The sequence below is a fragment of the Drosophila serrata genome, unplaced genomic scaffold (assembly GCF_035046125.1).
Source record: "Drosophila serrata isolate PLE 108 unplaced genomic scaffold, ASM3504612v1 contig_272, whole genome shotgun sequence".
NCBI classification, from domain to species: Eukaryota; Metazoa; Arthropoda; class Insecta; order Diptera; family Drosophilidae; genus Drosophila; species Drosophila serrata.
The window spans coordinates 3986541-4009913 of NW_028257170.1; the positions used below are offsets into that span (position 1 = coordinate 3986541).

Genomic DNA, 23373 nt, shown 5'->3' on the forward strand with positions numbered 1-23373 from the left:
GCAGATAGCCCTCTCGGCGGCTCCTCTCCCATATGTCTAACCGTATGCGGAGATTATGGCATCATTTGGAGGTCTTGTGAAAAGTTAATAAATGGCTTATCTCCGCCAGGGACGACATGTGTTTGGCTTAATTGTGTCAGCGTGTGGGTTGCCATTTCGAAAGTTAAAGCCGACCAACCGATTCCGATTCCGATTCCGAGTCCCCCCACCCGCCGCTAACAACATCCTGAACTTTCGCACAGTTTTAGCTCCCGAAATGGTCAAAATAGTGGCAAAACCGAAGGTGCTGGGAGGGAGAAAGGAAATGGTATGGTTAAGGTATCGTTAAGTTAACCATTTGGCTGCTAATTACGACAAACGACAAACGGCGTTCAACTGTCAGAGATTTGTGCGGGCGAGACCCCCGGTCGGTGCCTTATTTGTAGCCCGAAATCGTTGTCGTGGCGCCACAGCCCCATGGACAAGGGGGAGGAGGAGCAGGAGGAGGAGTAGATCTGGTCAGGAGCCACAGAAACACACAGTCCTAACAAGCCACCGACATTGTCCGCGAGTGAGAAGTCGGCTGGCCCGATTTGTTAGGCCTCCACTCTGTCTCCAAATAGGGCAAGCCATTGGAATTCAATCTTATGGCCATTTGCAATTAATATCGAATGAAATTGAAATAAATTTCATTTAGCCACCTTAGCTAGCTCCCATCCCAGCGCCGTATTACCATAGATTCCAGTGGCTTCCTGCGGCAACTCGCTGATTTTCATCATGCGAATGGGGTCTTTCTCTCTCTGCTGCTCCCTTTGCAACTTCTGGTCAACGGCAACCTTTTGGCTTTGGCCTAATCGCCCATCGTGGCTCCTTGGGACTCCGTGGGCCTGGCCCACAGTGGTAGCAGCAACAACCACAATAATTTTATCAATTTTGTTTTATAATTGTGCGCAGACGCAGTAGAGGGACAAAAGTTGGCCCAAAAACAAAGGAAAAACTAAGCAAAGCTAAGCAGAGTGAAGCAGGGAAAAGCGGCTTAATGTGACCAAGTGTATAAAAATAACAAAGAGCATATACAAATTCGTAAAGTAACCGTTCTTTTTAATACTTATAATCATATTTATATTGATCAAAAAGTAGTAGTATATATAGGAAATCAAAAAATCCTTCAATTGTTAGAAAATATATTCATTAGCCAAGGATTATGCACCCTATGACACTTAATAAGTCCTTTAAAATATACAATATTTGTTAATATTATATTTTCATTTAGAAAACAAAGATTTTATTTATTCCTTTTTTTCATTTAGGGTTTCCTCTCTTCTAAACTAGTTCACAACTCTGGTCATACCTCAACACTCTGAACTAACTCTGACTAACTCACTTCCCCCCCTGCCGCGTTGGGTCAAAAACAAACTACGCAGATTTCATTGTTAGCCTCGTTGGCAGCATGTAAATGTCCGTCTTTTGTTTTGCTGGCTACCGTTGGCAGTGGCCCAAGTGGCCAACTGGTGCCCCGACTGGACCGGGGTCCGCCTGTTTGTTGTCTTAAATTAATACCAAATTGTCAACGCTGGCGAAATGCAGCACACAGCGCACCAACGCCGCATGATAAGAGGCCCAGCAAATGGCCAGCAAAAACCCAAAAGCCAAGAGCAAGACCGGGCCAGAGAGTTGGCAACTGGGAAACTGGGAAACTGGGAAACTGGCATCTGCGCATGCGTCTGCACCCGGGGGCTTCGCTGCTGTGCTTCGCGGCTTTCGCTCGTTTTGTCCGGTCGGTCGGTCGGCTGGCCTAAGGTCTTCGATGGTCGTCAATTGATAGCCAGATTTGTGCAATTATCATTTTAATAATTGCCAACAATCTGCACGATATGAACCGACGACAGCGACGACTCCTACTCCTACTCCCAAGACCGAATCCAACTGCAAGTCCTCCCGTTGCTTGGTGCTCGTGCTCATAACCAGTAGCCGGGGCCAGTGGCCAATGTCGCCTCGCCATGGGCATCGTTCCGGCCTCCATTTGTTGCCAAGACAATTATAATCCGCATGGCCAGGCTACATAATAATAAATTTATTACAGATTTCCGTCTGATTTGTTGTAAGGAATTTTCCAGCAACAGAAGCCCAGCAGCACCCACTGTGAGACAAATAGAGAATACTTAAATGGTCTCCTCTCTCCGGTGCCTTAAACGATGTCGGCAGATAGTACGATAAATCAGTAAGGATCGGTGGAGATATTTGGGATGTGGGAGGAGAATCTCAGCAGAGAAGGCGAAGCAAAGTTGTTTTGGTAACAAATTGGTAACAAATGTTCAAGACAAATTAAGTAAAGTTAATGTTTTCAAATATAAGTATTTAAATCAGATTGATTTATATTTATAAGAGGCATAGAAAAATGTTTACCTACTCTTTTATTATAACAACTTGCTATCTAGGATCGCCATATTAAAATGCAACTAAATAGTTCTTGATTTATATCCTAATACTAAGGTTTAACTAATTTTTAGGCGAAAGGAAATGATATATATTTAAAATTTATATTAGTTATTTTGGCAGCATGAAATATGTTTCGTTTTAAGGCTCATAAATTTATCATTTACAAAAATCCCAATCGGATGGAATGAAAAGGAAGATTTCCAGCCATTCACCAAACCCACTTGACCATTCATCACTCGAGTCTTTCCATTCAACCAATCCAACTTCTAACGGTTCAAGCAGCCCACTCAACCTCTGCCTAAGCTCTCTGTAAAACTCACCTCACCTGAGTCACCACTCACAGGTAAACCCGTTCCGTGTGTGTGCGCACGCTTGTGTGTGTGTGTGTGTGTCTGTGTGTGTTACCCGCCCTCTTAGAGCCGCTTTGGCCAATCAGCGATTAGCGGGCCGAGAGCCACGGGACACGAGCCAAGAGGCCAAGTGCAGCGGCATTTCCGAATGCGATTTGGCCAGGCGGGAAAGTAAACACAAAACAAGGGGATCTTGGAATCGGAGGGTGTCGTAAATAAAATGTCGCCGATACGAAAAACAGAAGAGGGAAATTATTTACGACTGCTGCACTGTTTTTGTTTTTTTTTTTACCGGGCTGCAAGGCACTCAGAAAAATAAATGGGTCAAAAGGAGTAACAGCCAAAGTCAATTCAATACCGTAAAGTAGTAAAATTCTTGAAGAAATTATTTGGTTTTAAAATAAAGTTATGTTTCAATCCATATTGTTAAAAATGAATTAATAAAATAAAAAGAAATAATAGATATACAAAACATGATATGATATAATATTTAAATGCTGATCAAATTTAAAACCATTATTTTAAAATCCTATAAAATATTATATGTATTTTAAAATTTGATATATAATAAGATAAATAATAAAATATATATGGGAATATAAAGCTTAAAGTACATAGATATTTGTAAAAGCAAAGTTGCATTATGTTTCGCTAGCTCGTAGTATTTTTTTCAAATTTCCATATCTACAAATTGCAAAGAAATGAAAAGGTAAACAAACGCGGATTTGCAACTCGCCAAATGTCAAAATTGAGAGTCAACAAGTGTGGATCGTATCTAATTAAGAACTCTCTCCCTTTTAGGTTCCACTTTTCATCGCCAGAGCACAACATCTCTGTCCTCGTCTTGCTCTCGCCAAAAAATTTCGCGGGCGGGCATTGATTTAATTTTTTGAGTATCGATATATCCTTGTCCCCACTGAGTACCAAAGCCCACCGGGAGAGGGAGTGATCGATACGCGATTCTGGAGAGTGGCGATATTTTGCGATGTTTCACGATGTTTAGGCCTGTTGGCGATATGGACGATGTTGCGATGTTCTAAGGTTCCACTCATCACCGCCAGAGCAAACAAGGAGAAGTTCGAGGCTAAAGACAATAAGAAAATAGTGTTGTTTCACTCACCCACTAACATGGCGTATTGCTGTAGGTACATACAAATTAAAAACCAAAGCACACACAAAAAAAAGAAAAAAAACCTTCTACATTTTCGAAGGCATTGCACAGATTTTATGCACACATTTGTTGCACTTGCACATATAAAAAAACAACAAAATTAACTAGGCATCAATAGCCACCGCACCGATCTTGGCTATAAATGAGTTAAAAACGAAAAACACGAAAACCCGACAACGGCTCGGCTGCTCCCACTTCAATTACACTTTTCACTGTGGAGCTCGCTGTTTTTCCGCACTTTTGGCACCTGCCCACTAGTCGGCCGCTGTACTTTTCGATTTATATCACTTTTAACCGCCGCGGTGACCTCCTGCATGGAGATTTAATAATTTTTCCGTTTTTTCGGCACTCAGCTATCCTTCGTGTCGCCCGTCTGCATTGAAACTAGAGGTGCGAGAGCATCGATACTAGTACCGATGGCTTGAGCACTGATTTAACGTTTTGAGTATCGATATATCGTTGTCCTTACTGAGTACCAAAGCTCACCGGGAGAGGGAGTGATCGCTCCGCTGTACTGTATCTGATGGAAAGGCGCTAGCTTGTATGTAATTTTCCTAATTGGGTAATATGAAATAAATATTTCATAAGTAATATATATATAACAAACATAAATACTTTTCTCTGAGTGTATACCGCCACGACTGCGCATATCAGACGATGATAGATGTTAGCGGCATAAGGTGAATCCGTTACACAGCCATAGGGGTTGCGGGAGTGACCCGAAAGGGGCAGAGGCACGCGCCCTTAGCCATCGAGGAGGAGGAGGAGGAGGAGGGAGAAACGCCGCCAAGCGCAACGATGCCACCGACTTGAGCCGGCCCTCATCACCAATTCGAAATTCCCCCATTTTGGCCCGCTTTTCAGGCCTGGTAGTTACTACGTACGTAGCACGCTTCGCTAGATCGGCAGAGGCACCCGTGGCGGACTCGTGTCCATTGGAATGTCAGTGTGGCACATGTCCTTTCAAGGAAATTGCGCCAAAAAAAAAAACAAGAGGGAAGGGGATATAGAAAAATTGCCGACGCCGTCGAAGGAAAAGGATCGTTAAATGTGGAAGTGTCTTCTTCTTGACTCGTTTTCTAGGCAGGTGTGGCCCGAGCCAAGGATACTCTTAGATAAACTGGTATCTTGGCGGCCAGGACGAGGTGGCCAAGCGTGGCGAAGGAGGACCCCGAACTGAAGAAGGATAAGCTTGGGCTGGGAGAAAAGGTGCAGCTAGCCAGGCGAGGGAGAAAGTGGCAGGTGCTGGTCCCTAGAGAGTTTTTTTTAAAGGTGAAGGATCCAACAAGGACTTAAAATGTAAATTGCTTAAAGTTCTTAATTGCATTTGGTAAATAAATAATACAAAGGATTGAGTTCATAACTAAGAAAATCTATCAGGACTTTGAAATCTTCGGACTAAAACTGTATATTTTTTAAATAAAAACTTAATATTACACATTTTGTTTGCATTAAGGAATCGACATATATGTTTGTAATAGCAATCATCAGTTTCTGACCATCAGATACCCCAAAGATCGTCTAAAAAATTATCATTCTTTAAATCGATTTCAAAAACTCAGAGCTAAGTCAAAAATCCTTTATTTTTAATTCGATAAGCGTTCCTATGTCAGTTTTTTTTTTTAGGTTAATAAATCTGCATACTCAGTTTAAATGTAATATAATGGAATTTAAAATCATGTTTTTATTTTCCTTAAATTCCAAGTATTGTTTAACAAATTTAGTTTCGTGAAAAGTTAAATAGAGAATATTAAGCATAAACCGCAATTAAAATCTAACACCTAATGCAATTTTGACCTCAAATTCTTTTTTAATTTAAAGAGTTTATAGCTTTGATTATTTTTCAACTTATCTTGTTACTAATTATTAATATGCCTTAAAAAAAATTTTTTTAATTTATAAAAAACTATACGTATCTATTTCGAATCTTGCCTAAATCTAAATGCAATCGAGGCATAATCTAAAACAATTCCCAACATATATAAAATGCACTCATTTCGAGTGGCCGCGACAGCTGTTAGATCCACTGATCCATCCACATAAATATTTGTAAGTCACCCCTCCCGGTTGCCGCCTTCGTCCTTCGTCCTCGATCCTTTATCCTTTATCCTTCCCTCGCCTCTGGAGCCAACAACAGTTGGTGGCAGCAGAAACAACGGCAACAGCCAACAGCCAAGAGCAATTGTAACAGTTACACGGCAGCGGGAAAAGGACAACAACGAACGCCCGCCAAAGTCGAACTGCATACCAATTAGTAGGGAAACGCGTGCTGCCAAACAACAGAGCCAGAAGCCAGGAGCGGGAGAGCTCACGATCGGTATCAGTTCAGGGATGAGGAGGAGCAGGAGGAGTTGAGGAGGGGGCAGGGTTGGAGGAGCACAACTCCTAACTGTGCGTCTTGACCCTTACAACATGCAGGACAACAGCAGCAACAGCAACAGCAGCAGCAGCAGCAGCAGAGGCAGCGACAGAGGCAGAGAGGCAACTGCAACAGCCGCCAACTGCCGCCAAAGGTGAAAAACCAGAGTTGGCAACACACACACACTACACACACACAGTCAAGGGCCAGAGCCACCACCAAAAGAGTCAACACCAACACCAGCGAGGGCTCGTTTTGATTCGGCTTGCTGCCACACTCACACACACACAACAGAGCTCGATTTGTACCTTTATTTTTTTCGGGCCAAGTCGCTTCACCGTTGGCTCAATTTAGAACCGAGCAATCGGCCAAAGATTCAGTCAGGTGCGAAGCACCGAGCGATACGGACGTGTTCGCCAGTTCCAGTGAGCCCAAGAATTCCGCACAGTCGACATTTTTGAAAGCCAAATCAAAAAGATCTCTGCGATCGAAAGTGAGATTTTGTGTGCAAAGTGAAAAATCGAATATCAATCCCCAGGATCACTTCAGAAATTAGTAGAAAGATTACATCTTTCAAAGTTATTGTAGCCAAGTGAGAATATCGAGATCAATATGAATCATTTATCGCCGCCACCGTCGCCGCACTCGCAGCAGCCAAGTCCAGCCTACAATGGAGGAGCTGCCCTGGACAAGCAGTGGATGCAAAGGGCATCCGCCTTCAACACAGTGATTGCATCCGCTGCTGCCCAGAAATTGAATGGAAGAGGTGAGTTTAAGAGATGGAGATTGGTCTTAGAGAAGGGATTGATTTAGGATATTAAAGGGATACAGAAACGATAGATGGATAGATTGATAGAAGAGCTGATTCAAGGATTTCCAAGCTCATGAATTACAGAACTAAAGAAACCTTATAGAAATTAGTTAGGAACAAATAGAAATTTAATGCAATTAAAGTCTGAAGGACCTTGTCCCTAAAATACCTTGTCCTTTCTTTATTGAAGCTAATATTTTGTATAATTTTATTTCAACTCATTAAAAGCTTAGACAGATCCAATTGGTAGTATTTTATCCTAACTCCAACCACCAAAAAGAAAGTTTAAAACTTAATGAAGTAAAATACTAACAAGCAACTTAAACTCACAAGAGAGATCTCAAGGATATCTTTTAACCAAAACCCTTTTCGTTAATTTCTTTCTACCAGATCTTCCCTTCCTGTACAACCCGCTGCTCTACTCCAGTGCCCTGCTCTGGCCACAGTTCCTTCTATCCTCGGCCACGGCTTTGGGTACGCCTCTAACACCCATGACCCCCAAGTCGCCAGCCTCCGTGGTGCTGGGTCAGCGGGATCGCGACTATGCTTTGACCCCCGAAAAGGAGCATGAGCTGCAGCTTAGCAGCAACAATAATAATAACAGCAGCAGCAGTGAGTTGGCCAGACAGGAGCAGGAGCTGGACGAGGACATGCCGCTAAATCTAAGCACCAAGCATCGTAAGAAGTCGGATCTGTGTGACCAGGAGCAGTATCACAATCGCAGCAGCAGCAACAGCAGCAGCCACAACAGCAGCCGGAGCAGCTCCAGCAGCGGTGAGGTGGAGCCACTGCATCCAATGCAGGCTCTGAATGTGACTCCACCGCCGCTTAGGGCGGTCAATCTGAAGAGTTCCGGAGGTGGAACACCGCAGCAGCAGCGCCAGCGATCGCAGGGTAATATCATTTGGTCACCGGCCTCGATGTGTGAGAGATCAGCACGCCGGGAGCAGTATGCTCTGAAAATGGAGAACGGAGAGGAGGATGAGGAAGAGGAGGAGAACCAAGTGGATCCCATAGTGAGAAAATTCAAGTACGAGCGCCGAACAGCCTCCATATCCTCCCTGCAGTCGCCAATCTCCTCGCTATCCGCTCCATCAACGAATCCCGTTCGGGATCTGGAGTTCGACGTGGCCCAGCAGCAGTTGTATGCCCATCGCAGTGCCTTTATGGCTGGACTGACGGGCAACAATCTGGAGCTGCTCACCCAGCGTCTCAAGTCCCAGCAGCAACAGCAGCAGCAACAGCAACAGCAACAGCAACAGCATCAGCATCAGCAGCAACAGCCCCATCGCATCAAGGATGAGCAGCAGGAGAATCGTTCGGCAGCCGCTCTCATGGGCCTGGTGGCCGCCGCCGAATTCGGCTATATGCGTAATCAACACCAACAGCCGCAGCAGCAGCAGCAGCAGCAGTTGCATCATCATCAGCAGCAGCAACAGCAGCAGCATCACCAGCAGCAACATCCTGACTCGACGGCCACAGATGTTGCGCGTCGCTCGTCCAGCTCCTCTTCATACCAAGGCGAAGGCGAGGAGAAGCGCAGCGGCAGGAACTTCCAGGTAAGCAGTCTTAAACAGGATATTATAAAAAAAATCGAGGGAAAATCGAGGGCAAATCGCTTGAAAAATCTCCGACCTAATCTAATGGGTTTATCACGTGTATCGATAGCCTCCTCGCATTTCCATTGCATAAGCATTGCGTGCTTGCGACAATTCCCCTGTGTTAATTGTTTCATATTTTGTCCTCGAAAGGTTTTAATTGTCCCCGTGGCCAAAAAGGAAATAGCCCACCACTTTCAATTTGGAAAAGTGGCACAGCAAATACTGTCATAAAAATTGGTAATACAAAACCAAAAAGAGATAGCGAGCTCTATGGAAATTCAATTAAGTCCCATCGAAATCACGCAATTAGTTAATCAAATAATTTTGATTAGTGCGAGGTGGAGTGGGGGAAGATTTATGTACGAATTACAATTATAAGTGTCATTTCGTTATTAAATTGTTCTGCCATGAAGCAAGCTAGGGGCACACGACCCCATGGAACCCGAGAAGGCTTCGCAGGGAGTAGGGATCGGGGTCAGACCTTATGCCTACCCCCGATGTCATATTGAGTTTATATCCATCAACACCCGCCGCGAGTCCTTCGTTTCTTGTTTTTTTTCACACATTCGTTGAGGGTCAATGTGAAATGCGATAGGTTTCCAGGCTGCAGGACCTGGATCGACATATGGCCAACGGGAGAAGACAGTTGCCGGAGTCATTGGCGCAGGCGCAGGCACTCTTTTCTCTGAGTTTTATATACACTTTATTTTTTCTGTAATTCGTGCTTTACATCTGTTCCATATAGGAGGCCCACCCGGCTGACTCAGACTTTGGGGTTTCTCCTTCGCTTATTTTTCGATTTTTTTCAAGTTTTGCCAACTTCCGTTCCGTTGTCGAAGCTAAGCAAATTGACATTACGGCTCAAGCCGCGAGCGCAGCTTAACAATAGAGCAACTAATTGGGTCTCCAAAGTCTAGCCAGTGTGAATATGGTCCACTCCATTCCGAATGCAATGCGCAAATAGAAAATCCCAAAAACAACGCAGGAAAAAATATAAATTAAAATCAATAAGGGAGAAAGAAATTCAGGCAGACACACAGACACTTGTGTCAATTTGTAAATTACGCTGGGTTTTCGAGGAAAACAGCAACAAACTGTCTCACTTTTAACCATTTTTTTTTTTTTGTTTTCGTTTTCGAGCTGGTTATATATATTTTTTAAATAAATGTCACCCACGTAGACCCCGGGGCTGACTTTGTCCCAGCGATTTGAGTGGCTTTTTGTGAGCTGGCCGAGTGTCAATGTTTGATTACTTGGCTGACTGCTGCCTGCATGTTGCTGCAACACGCAAACTGTTCAAACATTTAATCTGACAACCGACAAACCGAAGATGTTACAGCCCCAGTCCCAACGGATCTCCAGCTCATCCAATCCGCGATCGATCTTCGGTCGTATCCCCCAGCTGTGTTTGGCCCACAAATATATATAGCGAGTCTATATTCTCCTGGCTGGAAAGTGTTTCACTTGAGATTTAGCATTGAGCCAGGGAGTTTGCTTAGCTGTTTTCTCGGGGCGCAAAAAAATAAGCGAATATAGTGTACCTTTGGGTTTTCCCTCGTCCGAGAGGGGGATTGTTGTCGTCACCTGCACAACAAATATTTGAGCACTCACAAATCTAGTTTAATTCATGTTGCCACTGAGAATTTGGCTCAGGCACACATACAGCGTGTCTATCTATATATATAGCTATTCTTTTCAGATTTTGCTAGGCACAGGCTGTATAAATATATGGGACAATTTGGGCATTACCATGACTCGCTTTCTTAGAATGTGTATTAATTCTTTGCTATTTTCCATTGTTTTTTTGCAGTGCAAACAGTGTGGCAAGAGCTTCAAGCGTTCATCCACCTTGTCCACGCATCTGCTCATCCATAGCGACACTCGGCCATATCCCTGCCAATATTGTGGCAAGCGTTTCCATCAAAAGTCGGACATGAAGAAGCATACCTATATACACACAGGTGAGTGGGGTTTTCCGGGGAAATCAAAGCTTTAGGGACAGGGAAATGCAAATAGGTCCCAGAACTCACCCCTATATATGCTATATATAGAGTTGAGTGAGATTTCTATCGCCTTTCAATTTGTCTAATTGCTGTAAAGCTCAATTAATAAACCACGAGTGTGCCGAGACTAATGTGTTTATTGATTTCCCCTCCGTTTTCAGGTGAGAAGCCTCACAAGTGCACCGTGTGCCTGAAGGCCTTCAGCCAGAGTTCCAACCTGATCACGCACATGAGGAAGCACACTGGGTACAAGCCTTTCGGGTGTGGACTCTGTGATCAATCCTTCCAGCGGAAGGTGGACCTGCGACGTCATCGGGAGAGCCGGCATGAGGAGGCGCCGCTGGAGGACATTAAGCCACAGGATCTTATGCCCCTCAAGATGGAGGTGAGCAGCAGCAGTTGCTGACCCAGATCCTGTTCTGGATCCAAGTATTAGCTAAGGACACCCCCCAGAAAAGAGAGAGACACACACACACAGTTGGCCCCATTGTCTAAGTCGCTGCTAAGAAGCCAAAGTTTGTTTTGTTTAGGCCTCCGCAAAGATTTATCTAGAAATAAGCTCTATTTGTTATACACATTCCAACTAAGATTCCGCTCAATTGTAGTCCGTAAGCCTGTACATAATACCTATGATTAGTTATGGAAACAAGACTTTCTTTTAGATCGTAACTAACTTAATAAGTAATCTAATTTATTGCATTAACCTGTAACGATTTGGTTTAAACTTAACCCAAAATTGGCAGCTAAACGTACCAAAGAACACCAACAACCAACGAATGAAAAATACCACTTGGCGACCACTTGTCCAAATTCAGTATCCTTTCCCCCCAATTATTTATAAACAATTAATATTTGCGAATGTTTTTTTAGTTTACTTTAATTTGTAGATTAACCCAATGATTTCTTTATTGTATTTATGTTTAATTAGAGAACGTATGATTTTTTGGAAAATAAAATTGAAAGCTAAAAGAGAATTAACTGATTGATTTTTTTGGGTAGTGTGATTTTAGGGGGTGTTATCATTAAGTTATCATTTTTTTTTAAATTTAAGATTATTTTCCCTAAAAGAGATAGTTAAAAACCTCTTCTAAGTGGGCTAAATATTTCATTTCAAGTAGCAACCCCCTTTACTCTCTCAGCGCAGACATTCTTAAGGAATCAAGGACACAGCCTCCTCCTTAAGAGACCCACATTTTGTTACAAATTGTCCAAAGCTCTCCAAATATTTCCCTTTTTAGGGGGAGACTTCTCTCAAAAACCTGATTTTATAGACAAATGCCAGCACGTACTCGATTGATCGGTGGAATAAGTTGCTCCTGTTTTCGGGTGACGCGGTGATCTTTGATCTGTGGCCAAAATGGCATTTCGGGAATGTCCTTTTGTAAGCCGCCGCATTACAGCAGGTAACCCACCAGGTAAAGCACCACCAACCCTTTCCCTTTCCCTTTCCCCCCTTGGGGAAAACGCCAATAAGTGTTCGAAGTTCGAACTAATTGCTGGCAAAATAAAGTGAGAAACAGAGAGGGGGGAGGGAAGAAATGATCATCGAGGACTGCTGCTGATCGCAATTTTCGGTAATCGAAATGTCCGAATGCATTTTGCGGCACTTTAAAACGCCCGAAATGAAGTTTGGCAGTTTACAAATCACCGACTTCCCTCATTATCGCCATTCATTGAGTGAGCCGCAATCAGAAATCGAAGAAATCAACAAAAATCAGCGATCCCCATGCCGCAGGATTTCACTTGGGCTCCAAAAAAAAACCCGATTTGTCGGTCCTGTGTTCTTGCCTCTTTGGCACGCCACAAATTGATCGAAATTGACAAAATATTGAAGAAAAAAAAAAGGAAACTGGAAAGGGAAAGAGCGGCACAAGTATGCAGTTCAATTGTTGGCCAGGAAAAATGCAGTTCAAGGACTTGTCGCCAAGTGCCGACAAAGTGAGGCTCAAAACCCTAAAAGAATGTAGAGCCCGATGCCATAGATGCTGCTTTTGCATAGGAATGACAGGTGGGCAATAAGCCCTGCCAAGGTCAAAGTATACAAAGGATAAGAGATCGAAGAGCTTAGCAAGTCCTTCATTAAATTTTGGTTAAATATAAACTAATATTACTGAGGAAAGTGATTCCTTAGAGCACTTTCAGGGCTTTTCTAAGTTCTGGAAGTGGATTTTCATAAGGATAAGTTAATTAATTAAGAGTAAGGTATGGATATACTTCTATAAAGTTGTCATTACCATCTCAAAACCTTATTTTGTATGGGGTATATTCCCCCCAAATTGTTGTCTTGCACTTCAAACCCGATTAGATATAGGAGATACATCGTCGCAGCCATATGCTTGAGTTTCTCCGCTGCGGTGACTCTCGGTTTATTAACCCCTTTTTCCGCATAACACCTGAGCCCACATAATTTGTCATGCCGTTTGGAATTTATTCAACAGTTAGCTCTCCTCCAGCTCGCAGGCCAAGCCCCCATGAAAACAAAAAAAAAAAAATGAAAATAAAATAAAAAGTATGGCTATCAAGAGGCTACGAAAGCTGCAAACAATGGAAAACCCACTAAGGGAGGGGAAAATGTGAAAAGGAAATTGATCTTAGAAGTGGTCTTTGAGACGGGGCACCCGGCATGTTGCGGGTCCTGTCTAGAATCGAATCGAATCGGATGGGTTTCTGTTCCGTTTTCCGGCTACCCTTAGCTCTTGGTGCCCAGGCAGGTGACTTTTGACTTTGGCTATTAATAAAAATAATAGTTGCGGCTAAAAAAAAAAAACACAACACAACACAACACAAAATACAGAAGACAGAAAAAGGTGAAGGAGCCCCGGCCAAGAGCAAGGGCAAAAAAGATGTCTTAGGTCAGTTGAGTTGCAGGTGAAGCCGGCTCTTGGCTCTTGGCTCTCGTCGCACAATTAAAATGCGGAGGGGATGCAACCAAAAAAGGCACCTGTAACGCACAGATAGAGGGAGATGGCTGGCGATCGGGGATGGGCTCAAGAAAAAGGAGCAGCGGCTCAACATTACATCGGCTCATTTATGTTTATGTCCTTTCGTTGTAAGCAGCAGCCTGGCGCTGATTCCGGATTCCCTCCAGCCGCATTGAGCACCTGCTGCTGCTGCTGCTGCCGCTTCTTCTGGCGGTTGAATTGGAATTGGAATCCTGGAACCTGTCGCACAATTATTGAGCCAGGACGAGACGCGTGCTCAAAGCCGGTTTGCGGTGCAAAAAAAAAAAAAAAGAAAAGCCATATGCCAGGAGGCAAATTACAACGGCGACCTGCAACCAGTTGACATGGGCCACACGACACCGGCAAAACACACATCTTCAACAGCAGCAGCCATACACAGAAAAGAAAAGGAGATCAAAAAGGATATACTCAGATATATCTATATCTTAATAAAGTTATTAACAAGTTAAGTGATTTCTAAGCTGATTATTTGAAGCTCTTATTAAGAGATGGTTTAAAAACTCTTTCTTTAATTGAAAGTACTTTCACTGGAAATCGATGTACTCTTGCCTGATTTCTCTCAGTGACACAGAAGCCAAAAGATGCAACAGTCGTAAAAATCTCTCCCCCTGGACAGCACAGACAGATCGACCGCAGAAAACATCCGAGATCTGCATCTAATCTGGGCCCCAGGGGATGCAAGTGCCACAAGCTGTCGCTGGGCGAAGGTGCAACCAATGCTGCCGCCGCTGCACCTGTCATGCTCGATCGATATTACAAGATCGTTCGACCAAAAGTGACCCAATTTCAATGGACAGTCGTTGTCGTCCTGCCTTCGAAAAGAGTGAGTGATACGTTATGATTGTCGTCTGCTTTTGTTTGATTGAGCATTGTCACCTGGCTGGGGATTGAGAATTGATTGTTAGAGGGAAGTATATATGATTTTAATGGACACTTAAGGGCAGGTGAACTGCCTGCATATGGTGTAATAAAAATATGAAAAAGTCCCGTTGATTGTTAAGTCATTTTTCGTGTCCTTACAGTAGTCATATTTTGATTAGGAACGGGTGTCTTTTTGTAGGTTTTAAATGACTCTTTGCTACATTATATAATGTGATATAACTTAAGATATGTTTCCTATAAAAAGAGCCCTGCTTAAGAGTTCTAAATATATTTTTCCTTAAGAAAAATTTACATCTGTTAGAGCTGCACTCGAACCTCAGTTGGTCATTTCCCTTTCCTGGTTGAGATTGGACTTCCCTCTTACCAAGGAGCCTCGCTGACTGAGGCCAAGACGGACCAAGTTCGCTGGCCAAATCGGAAGCCATTAGAGTGCCGTGTCAACGACTATAGTCTGCAAGTTGACGATTAGTCTCCTCCAACCCTGCCAAGCAAATCTTAAGCTGTTTCGATTTGAGTCCAGAGGACAAATCCAAGTCAAATATGCATGGAAATCAACCCTCGGCTGGGCAACAAAGAAGGCCAGAACAAGCGATGACCAACCAATCCAGGGAGCTTAGGAAAGGGTTGCTCAACGACAAAGACAAAGCCAGAGGCAAGTCAAACCAAACCAAAACAAAACAAAACAAAGCCGAGACTCGGGCAATTAAAACGACAAAATCTAAACACGAAATTTGTACGGATTTTGTGAGAAAAGGTGCAAAAAACAAAAAGGTAGAGAAGAGGGAAGACCCTCGAGTGCCGGAGACACCGATCTCAAGGTGTTTTCCAGCTTCGTCCCGAAAACACACACAGATTATAGACAGATTTCGAGGCGGCAGCAGACGAAGGAGGCTCACACAATGGACAACAAATTGCGGCCGAGGATGCAACATTTAGGGATCAGGGAGCATCATCAGCAGGTTAAGGACGCAAGCCAGCCAAAGTCATTATGAGAATTTAAGCGCACCTTTCGTTTTGTTATGGAACAGGGATTCGAATTCGAGTTGAGACTCCGATTCGGGGCGACAGGTGCTCGCCAGATAAGAGCACAGTGCGCATAGCGGTAGATGATTCGGATCGGCTTGGAGTGGATCGTTATCCTGGCTGGTCCTGCTGCTGCTGGTCGTTCTGCTCCTGCTGCTGCTGCTGTGCCAGATTCTGACGTCCAGCAGGGGCTGACCAAATTAATTCCTTGCCATATTTTATAATTCAACAGATGACACGAGCCAAGCCGAGGGCTTCGAGTAGCTTTGGCACGAGGGTCCGCAGCTTGATTGGTCTCTCGGTTCCCCGTTCGATGCCTTTGGGGTGTTCTTTGGTCAAGATCCCGATCCCGATCCCGATCCCGATCCCAGTCCCGGTTCGATTCGAGCGGCTTGTTTGTGGCACAGGCCACATATGCCACGCATCCAGGGACCTTTGCCGAGCGGCTTTTAGATGACTCTACTTAAGGGTTATATAGATTTTGTGGTCAAGTTTGAAAAACGAAAAGATTCTCTTCTTGTTTAGGATTAATTTTACATAAGTTAACTTGAACTCCTTACTGTTCTTTTTGTATTATTTTAATTTCTTACTTTAAAGCTAAAGTGTATTTCCCATTGTCATATGTTGAAGCCATAGTCTTTGGTCTTTTGTTATTTTACCGAGGATTTTTGATCAGCTTGAGGTTCTACCGACTTGACCCCTTTGGGCATATTAGCTTAGTTTGTTTGAAAGTGCAACAGTTCTTTGATAAAAAAGCAGTTTGTTGAACTCGATCAATTTAAAGAGAGAGGAAGGGTTCTTCCCCTCGGGGCATAAAACGACAACGACCTTTTGTCTATGCGATCTGCAGAAGTCAAAACCTTTTGCTCAGGGGTTGCAACTTGCAAGTCGTCCTAACTGCATTTTTGGCAAAGAACAGTTACGAGTTACGGGCTGCCATCGAGGACCTACAGGTGGAAATCCTCCACTTGTCACACTAATTTCCCAGAGTTCGAGTTCGGCTTTTGTTTGAGGACCCCGCTGGCTGCACTTTCACAGTTGCCGCTGTGCCCTCCTTAATTTGATGTCAGCTTTGGCCAGGTTTTTTTATTTTGGCCAGTTCGGGCCAGTCTTTGGCTTCTGGGGTCGTTTGCCCGAATGAAATGTTGGCAAACAAACACATAATTAGCCGATAGAGATACCAGGCAGCAGGAGCAACATCAGAGGAGGCATTGAACTTGGTCACAAGGATCATTAGAGGGACACACTTGCAGTAGTAGTTAAAAGTTGAATGAACCAGAGAGTGTCCAGAGTTCGACGATCAAGTGAAAGGATAAGAACAACAGGAACTCTTACGAAGTGTATACATCAGAATGGATGCAAGTATCTGTTGTCCTTCATATTAAAAAATGGATATTAAAAAATTATAATTAAACATATTTTAAAATAATTAGATGTCATAAATAAAATATAAAAGTTTTCTAAACAAGGCAGTAGGTTTTCCAGAACTCAATTTCGAAATTGCGTATTTCTTTCATTTAAAAAAAAATTAATTAATAAATTAATACGTTTCTATGGTATCTTTAAATGATATTTCATCTATATTATTAGATATCTATTCTATACTTATTCAAAAATAGTTTTTTAAATATTGACTGTGTAAAATTTTGCAGCGCTTTGTGTGAACTGTAAACAACCCGTATTTAGTGCGTGTCGAATTTTAAACTACTTTTTACATGTACAATTTAACACTTCACTCGTGTTAAACGCGTATGTAAAAAATGTACCTGTGCAACATGTTGCATGAGCTGTTCAACATGTTCCTAGCTGTCGATTAGCAACTTTTTCATGGAAATCTGCTTTAATCCACACATATTTTTGTATGATTGTAATGTTTAAAATAAATTCAAAGGAATAACTAGAATTTAAGCGTCATATTAAAGGTTTTTTGAATTGCCGTTTTGCAATCTTTTCTTTTCCGTTTTCATGCAAGAACTGAGTTCATTTAGAGGAAACATAGAAAAACGATTCCAATAAATAGCCCGTTAAATTTAAAATATACATTTCGGAAAGTGGCCACACTGAAATAGTCATATCGATATTTTTGATCGATTCTGTGGTTTTATTGTCGCACTATGCTGCGGTCACACTCGTGCTTGGGACGCAATTTATTTTGAAAATTTCAAACGCCAGCGGTCAAAGCAACCAAGTATTTTTGTGAAAATTATAGACGACAGCCACTTCCGACATGAAAGGCGACAAGCAGGGACTCTTTAGCGATCCGGCGCTGGAGCGCCACTTCACTGGCCACGCGGGCGGCATTACGCAGCTGCGCTTCAGCCCACAGGGCACGCAGATCGCCACCTCGTCATCGGACTCCTCCGTGATCCTGTGGAATCTAAACCAGGCAGCACGCTGCATTCGTTTCGGCTCGCACTCGTCGGCCGTGAATGGTGTAGCCTGGTCGCCCACGGGCAACCTGGTGGCCTCCGCCGGCCACGATCGCACCGTCAAGATTTGGGAGCCGAAGGTGCGCGGCGTCTCGGGAGAATTTGTGGCACACAGCAAGCCGGTGCGAAGCGTGGACTTTGATAATACAGGACACTTGATGCTGACCGCCTCCGACGACAAGTCCGTGAAGCTGTGGCGCGTCCATCGGCGCCAGTTCATGGCCTCCTTTTCCCAGCAGACCAACTGGGTGCGCTCCGCCAAGTTCAGTCCGAATGGGAAGCTGGTGGCCACCGTCAGTGACGACAAGTCGCTGCGCATATACGATATTGAGAGCGGCGAATGTGTGCGCACATTCACTGAGGAGCGAGCTGCACCGCGTCAGGTGGCCTGGCATCCATGGGGCAACATGGTGGCCGTCGCCCTTGGCTGTAACCGCATCAAGATCTTTGATGTGTCCGCTAGCCAGTTACTGCAGCTTTATGTGGTGCACTCGGCGCCGGTCAACGATGTGGCCTTCCATCCGAGCGGACACTTCTTGCTCTCTGGCAGCGATGACTGCACCATCCGCATCCTGGACCTGCTTGAGGGCAGACCCATCTACACACTTAAAGGCCATACGGACGCAGTGAATGCGGTGGCCTTCACCCGAGATGGAGACAAGTTTGCCACTGGCGGTAACGATCGCCAGGTAAGAAATTCCGTTTCCCTAGATCGGTTCCCTATATTTCATTGGTAAATTGCAGCTCCTGGTGTGGCAGTCAAACCTACACACATACGATGCCTCGCAGTTTGAAGCCAAGTCTGCCATGGCCTCCTCTGGCTGTGACACTAGCGCTGCCTCCTCCTCCTCGAAGCAGAGCCTGCTCAGCGGCACCTCGAAGTCCAATGATCTAAGCATACGCATCGATCCTCGCCAGTCGCTGGCCTATCAGCTGTCGGACGATAATTTCCAGGTGCTTGATAGCAAACACTTGCACCAGCCACATAGCGAACCAAGCGCCGAGCTGCCGGATCTGGAGTTCAAGCACCGCAGCGCCAGTCCGCGTTTTTTCTAAACAAACGTTTTACTTAACCTCTGCCGCACATAACCAGCCCGACCTTCCGCAGGTGGTGGACGTGTCTCTGGAGTCCGGTTCGGAATCCTGTTCGTGCTCGGCGCAGTTGGACGAGATAACCAAGCTGCTAGAACTGATCGATGAGCGTGTGCGGCGTTTAGAGGGCATATACTCTTTGTAGCTAATTAAGTACGTTTATACACTAGTATTTAACCCTATTTTGATGATGGTTTTGGGATATATGCCATACTTAAAAGACCTAGACAAATATGTATGTTTTTGTACATTTTATTTCATGATGTATACACGGTTAATCCTTGTAACGATGCACGATTACAATGGTCTTGTAGGCTGTTGCTGTGGCCAACTGGATGGCCAGTATGACGAGAGCTGTTACAAAAGTTGACTGCATCCTGAGATATCCTTTGGAACAACGATTTGTGCAACTGAATTAAGGAGCTGGTGCTATCGAGAGCTGTGATTAACTAGAGCGGTAACAAACCCTTTTATACCCACCTGCTGGGATTTAATCTCTCGTATATGCCAAATACTAAACATTAATTCTGGTTAGGATTTCCGTATAAATAGAATTATGTAAACCATTAAATGTCAATAATTCGGACGATTTCCTCACGAGACAGTTTCAAACGAAAACATTTGTCTCTGGCAAACAAAACATAAATATTAACAAACACATATGGTACCGGTTCAGGTATTATTTGAACACAGCCGTCAATGATTGACAGACTGACTATTCAATAACTTCCATACTTTACAATAAACATTACATACCAGCGTAATTTTAAAAGATTAAATTAATTATAATACATTTGAAGAAAACTGTTAAAATTTGAATTACCACATATATTGTTTAACAGTCCCTGAGCAGACTGCTAAGTGTTATCGAGTCATCGATAGTATCGGTAGTGGCCGGTAATCTTATCCACCTGTAGTGTCATCGCTAGCACAAAGTAAAATAAACAAATCAAAAGGAGAAAGTGGCCGTTGCTGCATTTTAAACATTGAAGTTTTGGAAACGCCACAATGCGCGACTGGATGCCATTGCTATTCTGCGGCCTCTCCGTGCCCCTCTCCCTGTTCATGTGGCTGGGCAACGTGGCCATATCCCGGCTCTGGAGCACCGACTTTGAAGGTAAGCTATCCGTATTTAGATTTTAATCGTTGACCAGGTGAACTAATGTCCAGGGGTTATCTCTCTCTCGCACACAGAGTCGCGGGTGATTCCGCCGGTGCGTTGGCTTTTCTCAACGATGGCGCCTCTGGCTCTCATGACGGTGGCGCTGAAGCGGCGAAGCGTCAACCGATCGGGGGCCGCACTGGGCATCCTTGTGGCCTTCGTGCTGTCCATCGCCAGCCATCCGTTCTTCGCCAGCCTGGTGGTATTCTTCTTCAGCTCTTCGCGTGCCACCAAGTTCCGGGCGCATATGAAGCGGCGCTTTGAGAGCGATTTCCGTGAAGGTGAGGGCCAACGCAATTGGGTGCAGGTGCTCTGTAATGGTGGCATGGCCTCCCAGCTGGCCCTGCTTTATCTGCTGGACTGCGGCAGCGGAGAGCGGACCGTGGACTTTGCCAGGGAGTACCGCTCCAGCTGGCTGGGTGTGGCCGTGATGAGTGCCTTCGCCTGCTGCAATGGGGACACCTGGTCCAGCGAACTGGGCAGTGTGCTTTCGCACCGGGATCCGGTCTCAATCCTTACCTGGCGACGCGTGCCGCGCGGCACCAATGGTGGTGTATCGCTGGCCGGAATAGCTGTGAGTTTGCTGGGCGGATTACTTGTGGGTTTCGGCTACTTTGTCACCGTACGTTACACTGTGGAAGCCAAGATGCTGCTGGTCAGTCCACCGCAGTGGCCAATCATTGTGTTTGGCGGTATTGCTGGTCTTTTTGGATCTCTGCTCGACTCTGTTCTGGGCGGCCTGCTACAGTATTCGGGCATTAATGAGGACGGCAAGATTGTGGACGCACCCGGCAAGGGGGTGCGACACGTGAGCGGACTGCGCATCCTGGACAATCACAGTGTTAACCTCATATCCAGCATTGTCACCGGCGTCACCATACCCGTCCTGGCCCAGAAGTACTGGCCTGTGCGCTAAGCACGCTTCTCTGTTGTCTGTTACTCACTATTAGTAAGCCTTCCTAGCCCCGCTAAAGAAATATCTATCCCACATGCTAAAAAATCGGCTGGAATCGTCGCTTTATAGCTAATTTGTTAACACTTAGTAATAAGTCCTTGAGATTTGTGAGGTATTTTTTTTTAATTTATCACTCCAAAGGGGCTGCCTCTACATGGTACATATATTTTTGTAAAACTTCCACGGCGCCAAGCGAACTAACTGACTAAAATGAAGACTTGAACTAGGAACAACAACGACTGGACAGACGCAGCGGGATGGGTTAAGGCAAGCTATAATGTATCTTAAGCTAAGGTAGATCGCCACAGATGTATGTATGTTCCTCAGGGTTTAACTTTGTTAATACTGAGTAAAAGCCCCTGCGACTGTCCATTTAGATTATAAATAAAAATAACTATTAAAAGCTGACCTTGAAGTTAGCAATTATAAAAATTGTTTAGGTACCTGGAGAATTCTAATGAATGACTTCATGTTTCCAAATTTGGACCATTTCAAACGTGCCACATTATTTGTTTTCTTAATTCCGCAAAACATTCATTGAATTGAAATGCAACAATTATAGATGACCTCTGATGTGAAAGCTCCACATTCCATTGCTTTTACTCATTGAAAGGCATTACGTTGGCGCTTAAAACCACTGAAACTCGTCTTTTAATAAATTTTCAGGAATTTAGAATATAAATCAATGATTTATATACACTAGAAGGGTATAATAATTTCAATTCTTTAATCTTTTTGTATTTTATTGGATCTTTTAAGTTTCTGTAGCTCCAAATTGCGAATCAGGTTCTGGGACAAGGCGCGCAGGGCCTCGCTGGAGGAACTGGATGAGCTGGGTGAGCTGACCGCACCACCTGGAGTAGCTGGCTTGGCAAATCCAATGGAGAACTTGATCATAAGGTCACCGATGGGGGAGTTGATGAATTGAGAACCCGTGGAAATGGTCTTGAAGATGATGCGCCGCTTGTGCTGGTAGACCTGAGGATCTGCAGGAAATCCTACAGGTGGCCTGCCACTAATCCTGGGCCTTGGAGTGGTAGTGCTGGAGGATGGGGTTGATTCCGTGGTGCTGCTGGTCTGGTTCGTAGTCTTGGTCGTCACTCTGGGCTGGGCGGAGGTTCTGGGTCTTGTGGTTCGGGGCTGGGCAGTGGTGCGACGTCTGTGCGGTCTGCGAGTGGTGCTGGTTGGTGGACTTAGCTGAGGTGCCTGGTAGCCCGTTTCAGGCTGATCCTGCTCCTCCTCTTGGACACCTGCCACTGCATCTGGTTTCTCGGGATCACCGGGATATCCCTGATCCGTCTGATCCTGCTCGTCATCGTAGTCATCCTCCTGCAAGTCACCAACACCATCTCCTCGATGCACATCAGAGAAAAGAGGCGGTTGGTGCGGCGGCTGCTGGTCACGTCTCTCCTGCTTCTCGCGTTGCTCGTACACGGGATCATTGGGAGCCGAGGAGGCCAGGACCTGCTCCATTTGTTTCTGAAGTATCTCATAGAGTGGGGTGTTCTGTTCATCGTCCAACACCTCGACGGGTTCACTGGGTACAAACTGATTGTTGACATAGGCACTTCGTCCGTCCAGGTCTTCGTCCACTTCCAGGACATCGTCCTTGCGGGATCGAGACTCGGTCTGCAGCTGATCTTGCGGCGGATGGGTTACATCTTCGGTGACTTCCGTTGGTGCGGCTTGAATGGAGAGTAGAACTGGAAGAACGATATTTATAGTTGGTTAGTTAGAAAACCTCTACAGGATTCAAATTTGATTTTAGTTTCTGTGCAAACTCACCTCCGCTTAGTAGGATCAAGATCAAGATGCTAGTTGCAACACCTCTGGCTCCCATTGCAGTTGGATGACTTCTGGTAAATGGGACACACATCCAGAGGCCTTTTATAGGCGGCTGCTGACAAGCCACCTGTGGCTCTGTGCATCCCACGCCCAATTAGTTTTTAGGTTTAGTGCCTGGCTCTGGATGATGGCCCTTTTCAAGCTTCCGATATCGCTTGGGTTGTCAGTCATCATCAGTTTATAGAACTTGTTTCTAAGGGTCAATGCACTTGCAGCAACTGCATTGAAATGAGAATTCAAATCGCTTAAATTTAAGAAGGAGAAATGACTTAAGAAAATTGTTTTAATTGTGGTATTTATTTGTTTATA

The 23373-nt window shown here is 44.6% G+C and overlaps 4 protein-coding genes across 4 annotated transcripts; 3 read left to right on the forward strand and 1 right to left on the reverse strand.

Moving 5' to 3' along the window:
- The first annotated feature begins 6676 nt into the window (after nt 1-6676).
- Nucleotides 6677-11687, forward strand: sens (senseless). The gene is made up of 4 exons (XM_020962032.2): nt 6677-7064; nt 7500-8668; nt 10521-10671; nt 10875-11687. Exons 1-4 carry the CDS (start codon nt 6911-6913, stop codon nt 11117-11119), a joined length of 1719 nt encoding a protein of 572 aa, XP_020817691.2. The 5' UTR covers nt 6677-6910; the 3' UTR covers nt 11120-11687.
- Nucleotides 11688-17682: 5995 nt separating this feature from the next.
- Nucleotides 17683-19336, forward strand: Poc1 (Proteome of centrioles 1). The gene is made up of 3 exons (XM_020961658.2): nt 17683-18699; nt 18755-18964; nt 19119-19336. The coding sequence occupies exons 1-3, from the start codon at nt 17809-17811 to the stop codon at nt 19245-19247; spliced, it is 1230 nt and encodes a 409-aa protein (XP_020817317.2). The 5' UTR covers nt 17683-17808; the 3' UTR covers nt 19248-19336.
- A 102-nt stretch (nt 19337-19438) lies between these two features.
- Nucleotides 19439-21651, forward strand: LOC110191229 (transmembrane protein 19). The gene is made up of 2 exons (XM_020961999.2): nt 19439-20219; nt 20297-21651. The coding sequence occupies exons 1-2, from the start codon at nt 20111-20113 to the stop codon at nt 21178-21180; spliced, it is 993 nt and encodes a 330-aa protein (XP_020817658.2). The 5' UTR covers nt 19439-20110; the 3' UTR covers nt 21181-21651.
- On the reverse strand, nt 21094-23059 carry LOC110191228 (uncharacterized). The gene is made up of 2 exons (XM_020961998.2): nt 23005-23059; nt 21094-22922 (listed from the first exon to the last, which is right to left on the reverse strand). The coding sequence occupies exons 1-2, from the start codon at nt 23057-23059 to the stop codon at nt 21946-21948; spliced, it is 1032 nt and encodes a 343-aa protein (XP_020817657.2). The 3' UTR covers nt 21094-21945.
- Between the last annotated feature and the right edge of the window lie 314 nt (nt 23060-23373).

Bases quoted from the DNA above. Each gene is read 5' to 3' on its own strand.
- sens (XM_020962032.2), top strand. From the start codon at position 6,911: ATGAATCATTTATCGCCGCCACCGTCGCCGCACTCGCAGCAGCCAAGT. The intron at 8,669-10,520 runs GTAAGCAGTCTT...GTTTTTTTGCAG, and splicing joins GCAGCGGCAGGAACTTCCAG to TGCAAACAGTGTGGCAAGAG. The intron at 10,672-10,874 runs GTGAGTGGGGTT...CTCCGTTTTCAG, and splicing joins GCATACCTATATACACACAG to GTGAGAAGCCTCACAAGTGC.
- Poc1 (XM_020961658.2), top strand. From the start codon at position 17,809: ATGAAAGGCGACAAGCAGGGACTCTTTAGCGATCCGGCGCTGGAGCGC. The intron at 18,700-18,754 runs GTAAGAAATTCC...GGTAAATTGCAG, and splicing joins CTGGCGGTAACGATCGCCAG to CTCCTGGTGTGGCAGTCAAA. The intron at 18,965-19,118 runs GTGCTTGATAGC...GACCTTCCGCAG, and splicing joins TGTCGGACGATAATTTCCAG to GTGGTGGACGTGTCTCTGGA.
- LOC110191229 (XM_020961999.2), top strand. From the start codon at position 20,111: ATGCGCGACTGGATGCCATTGCTATTCTGCGGCCTCTCCGTGCCCCTC. The intron at 20,220-20,296 runs GTAAGCTATCCG...TCTCGCACACAG, and splicing joins CTGGAGCACCGACTTTGAAG to AGTCGCGGGTGATTCCGCCG.
- LOC110191228 (XM_020961998.2), bottom strand. From the start codon at position 23,059: ATGGGAGCCAGAGGTGTTGCAACTAGCATCTTGATCTTGATCCTACTA. The intron at 22,923-23,004 runs GTGAGTTTGCAC...TCGTTCTTCCAG, and splicing joins CTTGATCCTACTAAGCGGAG to TTCTACTCTCCATTCAAGCC.